General features: G+C 37.8%; 1 protein-coding gene across 4 annotated transcripts in view; it reads right to left on the reverse strand.

The window, feature by feature from the left end:
• Positions 1-1,550: 1,550 nt before the first annotated feature.
• SLC5A12 (solute carrier family 5 member 12) overlaps positions 1,551-14,953 on the reverse strand; it is a 54,552-nt gene continuing 41,149 nt past the window's right edge. The window contains exons 10-12 of one of the 4 annotated variants that reach the window (XM_077114261.1): positions 11,061-11,164; positions 7,121-7,248; positions 1,551-5,076 (exon numbers count right to left, since the gene is read on the reverse strand). In XM_077114261.1, coding sequence (XP_076970376.1) covers positions 4,924-5,076; positions 7,121-7,248; positions 11,061-11,164 — 385 coding nt within the window. In that variant the 3' untranslated portion in view covers positions 1,551-4,923. The remainder of the gene's footprint in view (positions 5,077-7,120; positions 7,249-11,060; positions 11,165-14,953) is intronic. The other 3 variants (XM_077114260.1, XM_077114259.1, XR_013156875.1) reach the window with 3 other exon arrangements.

The raw sequence follows: 14,953 nt of genomic DNA on the forward strand, positions 1-14,953 counted from the left end.
GATGGAATCATTTTCTAAGAAGATGTCTTTAATTCAGGTCAAAGTTCTTGAAAGTAATCATTACAAACTAATAAAGGTAGATAAGCCCTTATAATGTACTTCAAATCATCCAATAAATAACATTGCTTGATTTCTTAGTTTTCTAAAAATTCAGTTTGACTATATGAAATTATGACAAATAAGCAATTAAGAAAATGCACATTTATTTTCTTAAATGGCAGTTATGTTAGGACATTAAACCATCACACTAAAAGAAATTATTATCAGCCCTTAAATATGTCAAAAGAAAATTTTGTTGACTGGGAACTGTATGTTCTGAACACCTGTGGACATGCTTACTTTAACAAATTAAAAAACAGACGAACTGTTGCTGCTGAAAATTCTTGAGGACAAATAAATTCAAGTCCACAAAAGATATCAGCATTATATATCTGCTTGGTTTTTAGAAATCTATTGTATTAAGTATAAGAGCCTCCTGGTGTTTACTTCTGTGTGTGTATATGTATATGTTTCCCAAGCCCTGGGTAGAACAAATATTGCAGTCATTATCCAAAATATTGAAAAAGAAGTTCTGTTGTACAATATGGCAAATGTTGTTTTGACATGTAGACCTGCCTTAATTATTAGCTTTATATAAGTGATTTTAGGTTAGAGAACTATTTCATATTCCACTTCTAAATTTGTTGAGACTATTTCCATTGATCATTTGAAATGCACTTCAGTTGGACCTTTTTTTTAAGAAATATTTAAAATAATTACATATCCATATTCGTCCTCCTAGGTATTTTTCCCAAAATTGACTAATCATATAAACAGTATTAAATTTAAAGGCATTCCAGGGCTCTAAGATGAAAAAGCTCATAAAATTTTGAAAATACCAAACCATGTTAAATTTCCTGTTGCCATATGGAAATATCATTATCAACTAACATTTACTTCTAAAGGGTAACACTATTCTTCTAGTGTGTGATAAGAGTCTACTGAGAGACAATTTGATACACTGACTTCCAGGTAAAAGGCATAGGTGATTAAGAAGCTAAATATTTATAAACATAACCCTTAGTCTTCTGAAAATAGCTAGTATTTCAAGCACCAAAAGTGCAGTCTTGGAAAAGTAAGCATATGAATGTTTAGCATCCCTGTGGGTATTTGTGAGCCTAGATTGATATATTGCACAGCCAATGCTCAGGAGTTGAGGTAGGGGAGAAATAATAGCATTAAGTTCTAAGAATTACAAATAAAAATAGCCCATTAGGTGATATATTGTCAGTTATGAATTACAGTTGGCTAATTTAGAATTTTTTATCCATTTAATATGTGTCATTGGTAACATCAGCTAAATTTTAGTTGTTTAAAAAAAAGATTATACTTCAAGGTTCTGAATCTTGCACAGTAGAGGTTTACTCTACATTAAAGCTAGATACTTTAGAATATCGAGATTGAGAACATGAGATTCCTAAATACACACATACATATATGTATAATTTCTGTAATATTTTAAAATAATTTCTAGGAGAACAATTAAAAGAAAGATGCCTCTACATTTTCTCTTTACCACTCTGATCTTTGTAATTATCATTAATATTTGATTAAGATAATAATACCTTAAAATTATTTCAATAATATTGACTTTGAAATACTGCATGAAAGCCCATGACTTGTGGTTTCTTTATTTTTCTCTTTGGAATGAAACGGTACAAACCTATAAAATTGAAAATAATAAAATTCATATTAAACAAATGTCATTAGGATTAAGCAAAGGGAAAATTTCTCCTTTTTTTTAGAAAATCACAGTTACTTTAAACTCTGCATTGAGTCAACAGTTGAGATGCTGGTGAGCATCCTTATCAAGGTGAGCATGTACCAAGGTAATGCTGAAATCTTACATTTAAATATTGACGTTTTCAGTAATAAACTTGTCTATCTTTACAACAGAAGTTTCCTCTTCCTTCAAAAATTTAAAACCCTTAGAAAAATTACTCCCCTGTAAATTATATTTTATTTAAACTTTGGCATCTAAAAAGCTACCATCTGGAAATGTATGCCATGAATTTCAATTTTTACCTTATGTTCATTCTGTTATTTCTAATTCTCGAATACCTAGTCAGTCAGTGTCTTGAAAATTCTGAGCAGAAATAGTTAATTTTTTTCATTAAAATGAACCCATTTAAAAAAATGAATCCATTTTATTCATATACTGTAGACTGACAATTTCTGTTTTACATGGGCCAGTCATTTTGCTAAGTCCTTTAGTTGGCTTATCTCCTTAAATTCTCACCACACCCACAAGTAGACACAATTTAAGTAGACACAATTTTACTCCTTCTAATTGGTGAATACACCCAGGTAAAAAGCCTTGCCCAAGATTACTGAGATAACTTGTGTCACACTTGCATTTGGAGTCATTTGACTCCAACCCATGACCTCAAGATGCAGTACTTCTTGCTCCAAATGATGATGGATGAAGTCAATCATCAAAATGAATTCTTTTGGAATGACTGAGTCTTTGAAGTCATTCTGTTCCATTTTTTGCCAATATCTGTGATTGTGTTTCAAAGGTACATGTGCCTGCACCAAATTGGGCATGGTTTAGACCATTCTGAGCACCCATTTTTATAGCTCTGTTTATTGAGAACATTCCCAGTCGTTCTGTAGCAAAACACAACTTTGAACAGACTGTTTACCACTTCAGCTGCCTTGGCTCAACTCTGAGCTGACATTCCCAGGGTGGGGTGAGGACGGGAGTAGAGTTCTATGATTAACTGGCCAAGTCTATTGACTGTGTACCTAACAGTCCCTTCTGGTTCGCTACACATTGGATACGATTTCTATACCCTGTGAAAGAATGTTTTCCTAAGAACTTCCATCTGCTCTGTAGGTGAAGTCACAGATTTTTGCAAGTGTGTTTCATTTTGGAAGAGTGGGGTTGGGGGACTCTATATTGACCTCTGAAAACTCTTGAAATATTGCCTTAAAATAATGCTTTTTATTCCAATTCACAAGAGGGGAAGAATCATTTTTAACAACAGCAGTATAATAATAGTATCTCTAATTCCTAAGACAGTTTATGCTTTTGATAACAGATAAAAGTAAGAGACTTAGGGACAAAAAAAGAAAGAAAGTGTTAGCAAAACTTTGGGAAAACTATGGAACTAGTGGAATAGTCTTAAGGATGGCATAAGGAATTTGTGAGTAAAATGAAATAAAACCGCATGGTACATTTTGTTTCTGTGCAATTCCAGATGAAAGTTCACGATCCTGAAATTTACTCCAAATCATATATTTTGTAATGCCTATTGCTATTGTCAATCCAATCCTCAACCTCCCCACTTCCTACTCCATCAATAAGGTGGTAACTTTTATAGCCAGTTAGAGTGGAAGGAGAGAAGATAATAGTTTATAATTATTAGAAACTGGTAGTTTATAAATCCCAGTTTTGTTCTGGTAGTTTATAAATCCCAGTTTTGTTCTGTTTTTATTTTTGTTTTATTTTGTTTTGTTTTAATCCTTCTCTTTATTGACTTTTCCCCCTCTTTCTGTCTTCTCTCTCTGGTACCAATGGATATATAAATTTTCCTTATTTTAAGGCTTTCTTCTCCTGGGTAATATTTAAACTGCATAGTTCTTGGGATTCTGTATCCTTGCCTGCTTGGACTACTCCTTCTTTCTCGCTGACGTGTTGTTTCTAGACCTCTTTCTCTTGTTTGGCTACCAAAATATCTGACCACATCCTAATATACCTGACTCCCAGACATTGGTTTGTATCAGACCTTGGCACCTACTGTCTTTCTGCTAATCCAACTCTGGCAGCACTAATTCTTTTTAACTTTTTAAGTATTTCTTAAGCTTCTTCCAAAAAGCTTTCTCTGCCTCCTCACCTTTCAACTCACTTTTTGTTTTATAACCCCTCTTACTCCAAAAGTTTAAAATTTATTTTCTAGAATTCAACTATTAAAATCTTTACTTCTGTCATCTTAGCCTGTTGGAGTGCATTGGGCTTGCAAGTTTAAGCTGGGTGAGGAGAGAAGAGTGTAAGTCCTGTGGACCATATATTTTGCACCAAAGAACCCATGGCTACAAGGTCTTCTGTGGGTGGGTAAGCTATCTACAAGGTTCTTTTACCCAAAGATGTCCTAAGGGTCACCTAAAAGACATTTCTCTCCCCTTTTTCCAGCTCTTGAGAAAGACTTCAGGTTTCTCTTTAAACACGGACATCAATTTGTCATTGTAGGTTTATAGAAAAGAAGTCATACTGCACCAACAGCAAAGTATGTTGGTGCATAGTATTTAGTTATAATTGCATCTGCTCAACAGACATTCCAGTATCTCCTCCTGTGCGTAACAGAATAATTTTTAAGGCTTGGCCAGGGCAGCTAGAAGCAGGAATGACAAGGAAAGGAATTAAAGGTGAAGAAGGCTGAAAGTTAATAGTTAAAAGTTCTAATTGTGGCCGCAGGATAGGGGAGAACTTGAAATATGAATAGATATGAGGTGTGGGGATTGGGAAGGGGTTAAATGAATTCCCTGTTTTATCAGCAGTGGCAGAGAAGCATTTATTTCCCTTTCCCCTTTCTGCCTCTAAATTCCAAGGTGTCTGATATTTTAAATAAACAAAAAAAGAAATTAAGTGTGACCTGAAGCAGAGAGACTGATTTTTTGTGCCTTGATGAAACCCTGTCCTAACTCATTTCAGCAGGAAGTTGTCTGGGCACTTAAGGCCTGGCTATTTTTTTCTCACCTGCAAAATGGGATCTTCCAGAGGAGATTCTGGATAATAGTTATCTTATTCTATTCGCGGTTATTATAAATAAGTATAAATAGGCATCGGAGGTGCTCTGTACCTTCCGGCAGGGGCAACTACTCAAGTCTACTAACCAATAGTCAAGAAGTATGTGGAGTGTGTATGTGTGTGCATGTGTTGCCTTAAAAATGGGTAACTTTCTCTAATGCCATATTGGTGAAGCTTTTGTCCCTGGGATCAAAGCTGGGGCCATGGTCCAGGCTTTCTCGTCTGAATTCATCCTGTAAGACAGGGTCCGCTCCTTGTTTCCAGGTACTGCCATCCTCCAGGTTTCCCTACAGAATGTAGAAAAACAAATATTAGCAAGACAGCCTTAATGTATTTCAAGTCATCCTGCGGGAATCTTGCTTGACCCTCCCTCTCAACGAATGCTATAATTTCAAAAACAGCACGAATAACTCTGATGAAAGCCACTCCCCGCTTGATAACTTTGGTGCCTCAATCTATGTAGGTTCTATTTCTAGTGCTAATAACAACAAAAACCACATTGTATTGAGCACCTACAATATCCTTTGTATTGTGTGAAGAAATCGATACATGACATTTAGTCCAGCAACACTGTGAAAGAGTATTACTACTTTCTAAGGAGACACCTGTGTTTCAGATGGCAGTGACTCGTTAAGCAGCAAGACCATTTGGTGGTCTGGAGTTTCCCTCCCCTTGGAGGCCGTTCAATGTTATTCTTTTGCAGAGGAGTCCTATTTATGAGAAGCTTAGCATTCTCTCCCACTGTCAACCCAACCTTGACAGCAAAAGCTGCCTCAAGAGGATTTATTATTTGTTCCTGAAAAAAGTTCTTGTGCAGAAAGATAAATGTATAAACCAGTAAATTACTTAAAATCCATTCATCCAAACAATAAACTGCTCAACCTTCTTGGTGTGATTGATTGCCCATTTAGGTGAATGGCCTCCTTCTCAGTTCAATACATTTTTCAATGGGGCAAGTTCTTTATTGATCAGGCCATTGTTTACTTAGCAGACTGACTTCAAGACTCTTGCCTGCTGTGTTCTCCAATGTTAAACTGTCATATCATAAATGTGTCCCGTCCCAATCAGAACCCTGCATTTAAAGATCTGCCTTAAACCACAGGAGCTCAGAACCTACAAACATCTGCACTTGACCCCCTCATTCTGAGCCTCTGTTGAAGTGGTGCTCTTCCTCACTGTGGGAAATAGTATTAAACTCAGCTCTATTTAATATACATATTTATTATGCCATCTCTTGGAAAGAGAACATTTGACAACACTTCAAATAAGTATAAACATTTAGAAATAAGTAATGTGAAATGGATTAGGAGTCACTCTCCAAGAGTGAAATAAATTAGGAGTCTGGGACTGAAAGAATGAAAATAAGCTCTAATTCAAAAAATAGTCATAGTGGAAAACAACCTTGCCTCTTATCAGGGCAGGAGTATAGACATAGATGAGGCCAGCTCCCAGTTAAAAGGAAATATTTCTTCTGCAGCAGTTGTCAAATGCCATGACAACCCCCTCTTTGACTGTTGGTTGCTCTCATATCAATGCTGCCCCAGCAAGCTTTGTTTTCCCCCCACTTCCCTTAGGCCCCTCTCTGAATCCTTTGACAGTAATCCCAACCTTACAAAGAGCCCTCCCTACCTCCCTCTTGTTGAGGGCAACATCTCCTGGTTCCTCTGGCGTGTCGTCCCTCATTACATTGAGTCAATAAATCCTGCTTGGTCAGGCGTGCATGGTGGACTCTGGCTGATTAGACCCTCACAAGATTTGGACCATAACTCTTGCCCAGCTTTTCAGTGGAATAAGGAGAGCTGGGTGGTCACATGCACCCTGATGCTTCTCTGCCTAGAAGTTCCCCCAATAAACCTTACTTTATACATGCACCCCATGAAACTAGAGGTGCTTTGTTTCCATGTTGCTCTGTGTGATTTCTTCAGTTCTCCAATGAGAAAAGCTACAGTTCACAGAGATAAATAATTTACCCAAGGAAAGTAAAACATAGAACTAGGGTTAAACCCAGGGTTGTCTGACACTAAAGCACTTGCTTTTAACCATTACACCAGGCCAGGCCCTCTGTTTTGTTGCTTTTCTATTATTCATTTCTATATTTTTCCTAGAATTCATCCTTACCTGAGTTGAAAGAAACTTTGGAAATTGACCACTTGCAATACCAGCAATTCAGCCCCAAGGTCATACCTTTCAATATACTCACAGTACTTAAAAGCTAATCCTTTCATTGCCCTCTCATCCCACACACACACCCTTACAGCTGGTTTAAATGGGCAGAAGGGAAATCTTTTTGAGTCAATTGCAGATTTTTCAGAAACTGAAACATCAGCTCACCTCCTCTGTCCCACTGTCATGCTGAACTCCACACCAGCACAATGTTTTGTATTTCTTAGACCAAAAGCAAAACAAATTGCATACTGGTCTAATTAACAATGGTTGAATATCTTTGCCATTTTGGTGACCTGTAAAGAAAGGACAGATGGATTAGGTGGTTGCATACTTCCAGGGCTTTTAAAGATTTGAACATTGTCACTTTTTAGTAATCAGGCCTGACTGGTGAATAGAAATTGATTAACTGCTCAGAGGGGTGCTGACTAGTTTGTTAAACATCTGCAAATTGTTAGATGAGGCATTTTCATGGCTTTAGATCTAAACAGGTAAAAACAATGTACTTACTTTTACATATCTATTATAGAAAACTATTCTAGTGCCTTTTATAGGACAACAGAGGGGAAAGCAGGAATTCAACAATATTTTTTCCTTAAGGAAATCTCTCAGTTTTCAGGCCAAATCAGATGTATATGAAGTCATCAGTGTCAGTATTTATAAAACTCGAAAGATTGTTTTCACTGCTTCTTCATCATCGCTCTTCTTTCTCCCACCCCAACATTTTAGGCAACCACACAGCTAAAAATAATAAAAGAAAAAGTGACTTTCAGCTGCCCTTTGGAATTTTTTCCAATAAGAATGAAGATTTGAAGGTGTATCTTAAAACAAGACCACCTTTCAACAGTTGATGCAGAGGATGTCTGCAGATATAAACTGTCTGCAGGTGCTAATTATTTATACCATATGCCTATTTATCAACATGCAGTTGTCATGTGAATGTGAAGGGCCCATGTTTAAAGTGCTGGATCATCTAGAGGAGGCAGATTTGAAATCACTACCTGTATAAATAGCAAGACCAAGATAAAATATAGCACAAGGAGAACAGGCCCTCAAAAGGTCTCTGCTCTTCCCTACTGGCCCTGCCCTACAAACTTAAAGATTTAGACTTTTGAAGAAAAGACTCAGTGGGTATTGCAGAAGGATTGGAAAGGCCCTTAGTGACCCAAACATGAGTGTATCATGTTAGCACTAGGATCTCATTTGGAACATAAGCACCACTAGGCAGCCCAGGGACCAAGGAGGCCTTTGTCCACCATCCCTCGATGACCCTATGGATTTGTGGGAGACAGAGTCTGAACAGAGTCTCAGAGCATTAACGGACCTGTTGTTTCACTTCTCTGGCCTAGCATTTGCAAAGCAACTGGGCCCTCCTGTTTTATGCACCAGTGCCAAGTCTTAAATTTTGCAAATCACATTTGATGCAGAAAAGATGCAGAAGAGAAGTCCATTGCAGAAGCCTCTTGTATTTTCAATAGTTGACAGTTGGTAATTGATTTGTTGTCTGATATGCTGGTCACAAATCAAATTTTTGATACTGAAGTGGTTCATTATATATAAGTTGTATATGAGTATATTATGGGGAAGCTTTTCAAGCTTGGACCGATAATAACTATCTTCCCTGGGTGCCTTCCAGTGTTGCAGGGGACAGGTGGATAGTCAAAATTATTGACAATAGTTTTTGCATCATTGCTCTAGGATACACAATAAAATTATTGATGCTATTACTCACTATCTTTACCCCTAAAACTACTAATGAAAAAAGTAAAGCTCATTCAATCTCTCAAGGAGTAGGATCCACTTCAATGGATATTGTCTCTTGAAACTATACCCTTAGTAGCTCTCAAATATTTGTCCATAGGTCTATGGTCTCTATACTATTAAAGTATTTAAGTTCGGGTGTCAACTTGGCCAGGTGATGGTGCCTGTTGCTCTGTTGCTGTGGGCTTAAATCATCAGCATGTGAAATTCACCTATGGCTGATTACATACGCAGTTGGGTAAAAGAAGTGCTTTCTTCAATGAGTGACGTTTAATTTAATTAGCTGGAGGCTTAAAAGAGAGAGGCCATAAAAGAGCTCAGTAGCTCAGACCCAAACTTTTGGAGATGCAGAAAGAACTCAACCCGGGGAGAGCCATTTGATCCCTGAAGCCAGGAGGGGAGGCCAGCATACGTCACCATGTGCCTTCCCATGTGACAGAGAAATCCAGAAAGCCCGCTGCCTTTCCTCCAAGGAACTGTAAATACGTAACTAAATAAATCCCTTTTATATTAGCCAGTCTATCTGTGGTGTATTGCATTCCAGCAGCATTAACAAACTAAAACAACTATATAAATGGTTCTGAGTATCCTGAACTCAATAGTATATTTAAGGCACAAAAAAAAGAGGCGAAAGCTTCTGGTGGCAAGGGTCAATATTTTTTTTCCAAAGGTGAGGTGCAAGTGGCATCATTAGACTCTGGTAAATGATATATTGTGGGGGCCCAGGCCCCATACTAAATGGTAATGAAACCCCAAGCACATTAACAGGCTTGTTTAACCAGGACAAAGGTCAAGAAAGTAAACAATCTCCCCAGAGGGAGAAGAATGTTATCATGCATGTAAAACAGTACTGATTATATCTTAGTCTTACACATTAATCTTAGTAAAACATAAGGTCTTAAGCCCCTTTAATGATTATACTGGAGGCTTGATGTCCTCATACTGTACGGAATGCCTTTGTTCTAAAATCATGTACATATTGCACCTTTAACCTCTGTCACTTTGTGGAGTGCTGTGCCTCCAGACAGCTGCCACTGAAGAATCTCTCATTCTTAAGTCCTAATAAATCTATGTCTATTTCTGTGCTTGGTCTCACAGCAGCTCCGGTCTGTGCTTTAAACGAACTCATTCTGGGCACAAACAGATATTTTCTCAGATTTCACAGTGCACTGTAAAAGCACAGTGGAAATCATTGGTTTATTTGTTTGTTTTCCAAGAGTGTTGCCTTTTGGTCTTAAAAATATTTTACTATGAATTGGGACATTTGGTGGAAAACATGGGAATTGATGCCAGTACAGTTGTTTACGTTCAAAATAGCAACGATTGTTTAATCTAAATGTAGCACTGGTTCTGCCACATCAACAAAAGAACACAGTGATTCTGATGCATGTAAATAAATAGATAACCTCTTATCTGAATCCAGTTACATAAAGAAAGTTATTTGGGGAGTTGTATCTACATGAAAATATGGGGCTACAAAATTTATGTACTATTGCTTATCATACCCAAAGTTTTCTTAAAGTGGATAGCTGGGAACATCATATCCAATGTAAAAGGGCATTGGAGCTAGTTTATAGTATTTCTAGTACAGAATCACCAGAAATGCTACTATTCAGATTATGTGTTGAGCAGGAATCTTGACTACCCATTGATTTCTACTAAGGAATATATAATGGTAGTGATGAAGTGGTATATCTTATTTAATAATTTATTTAGCTAAGCTATATACTTCAAAGGGGCAGAGGAGCAAGAGTATAGGGGGCCTATTGCACCATCTCTCACACCTTCTGTCATGGGCTTTGACATACAAAGCTGCATTGAACCATCAGATTGACCATGGCTCAAAATACAGTTGATGGACACTGGTACCAATAGTGGCTTTCAATAAAGCGTCTCACTATACAGAGCTTCCATGACCCCGGGAGAATGGCCTAGAAAACACATATGCAAAAGTGATAGTAAGGCTCTCCTATGAGACTAGAAGGTGGTGTAAAAACTGAAATCTTGTACTGAGATGAAGGGGAAGACAAGCACTCTTAATATTTAACTTTCCTTGCTGGTTGCTATATTGCAAAGGATTATTCACACTCAGGTCTCTGGGACCATGTATTGAAGCAATTTAATTTTGTCATACTATACAAGGGATATATTAATATATCTGGTATATATTAGTAATCATGGGGATGCTTTCTCATGTCAGCTTAGAGAAAGTAAGTATATCTCTCTGGGAAGCAGGATTTTTGTGGTGAACCCAATATTGCACCTGTAAGATAGTCAGCTGTCTACTAATATGCTAAACTAGTCGATGTCTTCCTTGGCCCCAAAGATGGGAATCCATGCAACCAACCTGTTACTAAGCTGATGATTATTCCAGCAGCAATGCATCCTAGGCAGCCTACCGCGCTGTAGTAAAGGTAGGAAAGCGAATACCATGTGTCAGCTAAGGCAGGTCTGTGAAGGAGAACAGCACACATCACCAGTTACAAGCATTTTGATCCTATAATTCACAGTGACTTAAGGGGCTCCTAGAAGTTCCTTTTAGTGTCTGGCATGTGTCCAAGACACAAAGATTGACATTTTGCCACTTAGTTATTTTGTAAAGAATCCATTGTAGACTAGTTGTGTTATGTACTCCACTCAAATCCATCTCTGAATTATAAATATTGCAATGAAGAATGTGTCTTCCTTTTTTTTTTGTATTACTCATTCAGCAGACATTTGTTAATCCCATATTAGAGTCAGGAATTATGATAGACATTGTAGGTTTAAGGATGAGGAAACAACAAAGTTTGCAACAGAAAACCATAAAGGGATGTGACAATTCCTTGGAAGAGAAACAAAGGATAATGGGAGCATTCAGAAAGGGTATCGACCCAGGCTGATGTGTTAAACAATACCTGGGCTCAAAAAAAAAAATGTGGTTAGTAATAAATCAAACAAAGATAGTATTCAGAACCAGGCTTTTAGCACTCCACAGAAACAAAATGGAATGAGCACAGGCCTGGAAGGAAGAAACAGCATGGTGGCAGGATCTGGGAACTATGAAAAGGTTGATATTGTTTGGCCATAAGATTTGCAGAAGGGAACGACTCTAAACTAAATGAAACTCAGAGGCAGACAGAGGCAAAATAATGGAGGGCCCATATACTAGAGCAAGAATCTCCATGTTTTGTTCCATCTATTTCATCTCCCAATGCAGCCCATAGTAGGCTCCCCACCAACAGGTTTCAAAGAATTTAAGTAGAATCCAGGAGCTAACAAATGAGAAAAAGAAAGGGCCTGGCTGATGCTTTGAGAGCAGGAGACAAAGAGAATTCTTCCATTCAAGGGCAGTTTCTAATGTGTTTGAATTGGGAGTAAAATTCAAATAGAATCTGAGCGCAGATGTCAAGTGAGAGCAATTAGAGCTTATCTCCTTTCTCGTGGAGTGCCATTGTTGCAACATCACCAGTATCCCATAAAGGTTCTGCTGGTTTCCAGCAAACAAGACCCAAAGTCAATTTGTTCAGTTTTACGGCTTAGGGAAAACTTCCCATTTCCAATGAGCAGGTGTTAAAAAATGTGACACACTGATGATTGCATTCTCCTCAGCCAGCAGCCTCATATCACTGTGACTGCTTCTGTTTTAATTTTTAAAATGGTTATCCAGGGGAGATAACTCACTCATTATTTGGAAATATACCCCCTTTCTTAACACCCTGTTAAAATGCAAATAAAAATGTGTTAGAGGTTCTGTTTCCTAAGCTGGCTGCACCTACTACACCAGGGTTCTGATCTGGGCTCAGGCTCGACATTTCAGGACTGTGTAGCATCCTAAATAATGAGAGCTCCTTTCTGCCTACAAAGATGGGATGTGAGATGAGGATAAAGATAAGCCCTGCCATCTGGGAAGGAGAAAGGGAGAGTGGGAAGAAATTTAAATTCATTATTTCCATCACACAATTTTCCCTTATGCAATGGATGGGACATGTTACACGATCTCAGAAATAGAGGCTGCAACTCAGCAAGTGAACTCACTGCCCTCCCACTGCATGGGACCTGACGCCTGGGGATGAGCCGGGACCCAGCATCATGGGATTGAGAAAGACTTCTCAACCAAAAGACGGAAGAGAGAAATGAGACAAAACAAAGTTTCAGTGGCTGAGAGATTTCAAATAGAGTTGAGAGGTTATCCTGGAGCTTATTCTTATGCATTATATAGATATCCCTTTTTAGTGTTGAGTGTATTAGAATAGTTAGAAGGAAATACCTGAAACTGTGGAATTGTATTCCGGTAGCCTAGATTCTTGAAGATGACGGTATAACCATCTAGCATTTACAGTGTGACCATGTGATTGTGAGAACCTTCTGCTTGGATGCTTCCTTAATCCGGGGTATGGACAGAGGAGTAAAAACATTAGGACAAAAAAAATAAATAAATAAATGTTAGGGAGGGGTTAGGGGTAAGAAAAGAAAGTTGGGTCGATTGCAATACAAGTGGTCAATGAGAGGGAGAGGTAAGGAGTATGGGATGTATGGGTTTTTTTTCGCTTTTCTTTTTATTTCTTTTATTGGAGTGATGTGAATGGTCTAAAAATGATCATGATGAAGAAGACACAACTATGTGATGATATTGTAAGCTATTGATTGTATATTTTGGATGGACTGTGTGGTGCATGAAGATGTTTCAATAAAAATATTAAAGAAAGAGAAATAGAAGCTGAGAATAGAATAGAATACAGTGTAATAGAGTAGAGCAGAAGAGAACAGAATAGTAAGTGTAACTGATGACAGAAAGGTGGTAGAGAATGTCTAGGCTGCCTTGGTATACAGCAGACTCTTCATCTCACTGGTCATCTTAACACTAAATTTCAAGAGTGAGTGTTGGCAAAATGCTTTAAGAATGGAGGGATAATTGGCTTAGAAAATGTATTAAGATATGTTCTGCCTCTGAGAACCTTTGAAATCTGAGTAAAAAAATATTTTATGGAGGAGCGGAAGGCTCTAATCTGGCTCTTGAAAGATAATCACACTTTGGGAGGATCGAACTAGGGATTTAAAGGCACTCCCATTTAGGTCATAGCTTGAGTAAAGACACAGAGTCAGGAAGGAATGGGATGTGCATAAGGTAAAACTGACAGAATCTAGAGCACAAGAAGGAAAAGGATGGGTAATGACATTGGAACCATAGCATAGTTCCAGGTCTTGGAAAATATTGGCTAAGTAGTTTGTCTTTTATTATGTAGGCAACTGTGATATTGAAGTTACCTCACCAGAGAAGTTATGATCCAAAAAAAGGTGCTTCAGGAAAATAAATCCATTTGCAGTTGTGTCTAGGATGGATTAGAAGGCAAGAATAGAAATGGAAATGAGGAAAACCAACAGGACAAATAAGGACATTTTCACTATCTTGGACTTTCGACTGATGAAACTGGCCTCAAGAATGTATAGATGCGGGCGGGCCGCGGTGGCTCAGCGGGCAAAGTGCTTGCCTGCTATGCCGGAGGACCTCGGTTCGATTCCCGGCCCCAGCCCATGTAACAAAAACGGAGAAACAGAATACAATAAAACAAGAAAATGTTTAAAAATGTTTCCCTTTCTTCCTTCCTTCCTTCCTTCTATCCTTCCTTCCTTCTCTCTGTCTTTCCTTTAAAAAAAAAAAAAAAAAAAAAAAAAAGAATGTATAGATGCAACGGAGAGGAGGGATGTGCTCAGCCTAGAGGGACTTTTGAAAATATGATGTATAAAAGTAACCAGCAATGTTTAGAAGGCAGAAAAATGGACTAAGTACAAAGAAACAGTCATGAGAATTGGAAAAGGCCACCCCCCAAATGGGACACTTTTCTGGATACAAGGACCAAAAATCTGCGATTTTGTAGATTTGTCTCTGCGTAAAATTACAATGTCAGGAAGTCACATTTATTGAATAGCCTTACATCAGGTACAATGCTACTAGCTTTATATATCCTATCTCATTTAATTCTCTCAAAAAATCCAGTAAAGTAAATAATTTTACCCTCATTTTTCAGCCCACGGGCTCTGAAAATTCAAGAAGTGACAAGTTTCTAATTTGTTCAAAGAATCAGGGTTGATAAATGGAGAAACCAAACTCCAAACTCAGGCATTTCTGATTTCAAAGTACACCCTATACTGTATTTACTGTATTATTTTCTATACTTTGATATCTTGGATTACTTTACAAAATAGGAAAGAATTCCTTTTGTTAGACCCTGTGTTTACCATTTCATTTAGAAGTTTGAT

Source organism: Tamandua tetradactyla, chromosome 8, assembly GCF_023851605.1.
Source record: "Tamandua tetradactyla isolate mTamTet1 chromosome 8, mTamTet1.pri, whole genome shotgun sequence".
NCBI classification, from domain to species: Eukaryota; Metazoa; Chordata; class Mammalia; order Pilosa; family Myrmecophagidae; genus Tamandua; species Tamandua tetradactyla.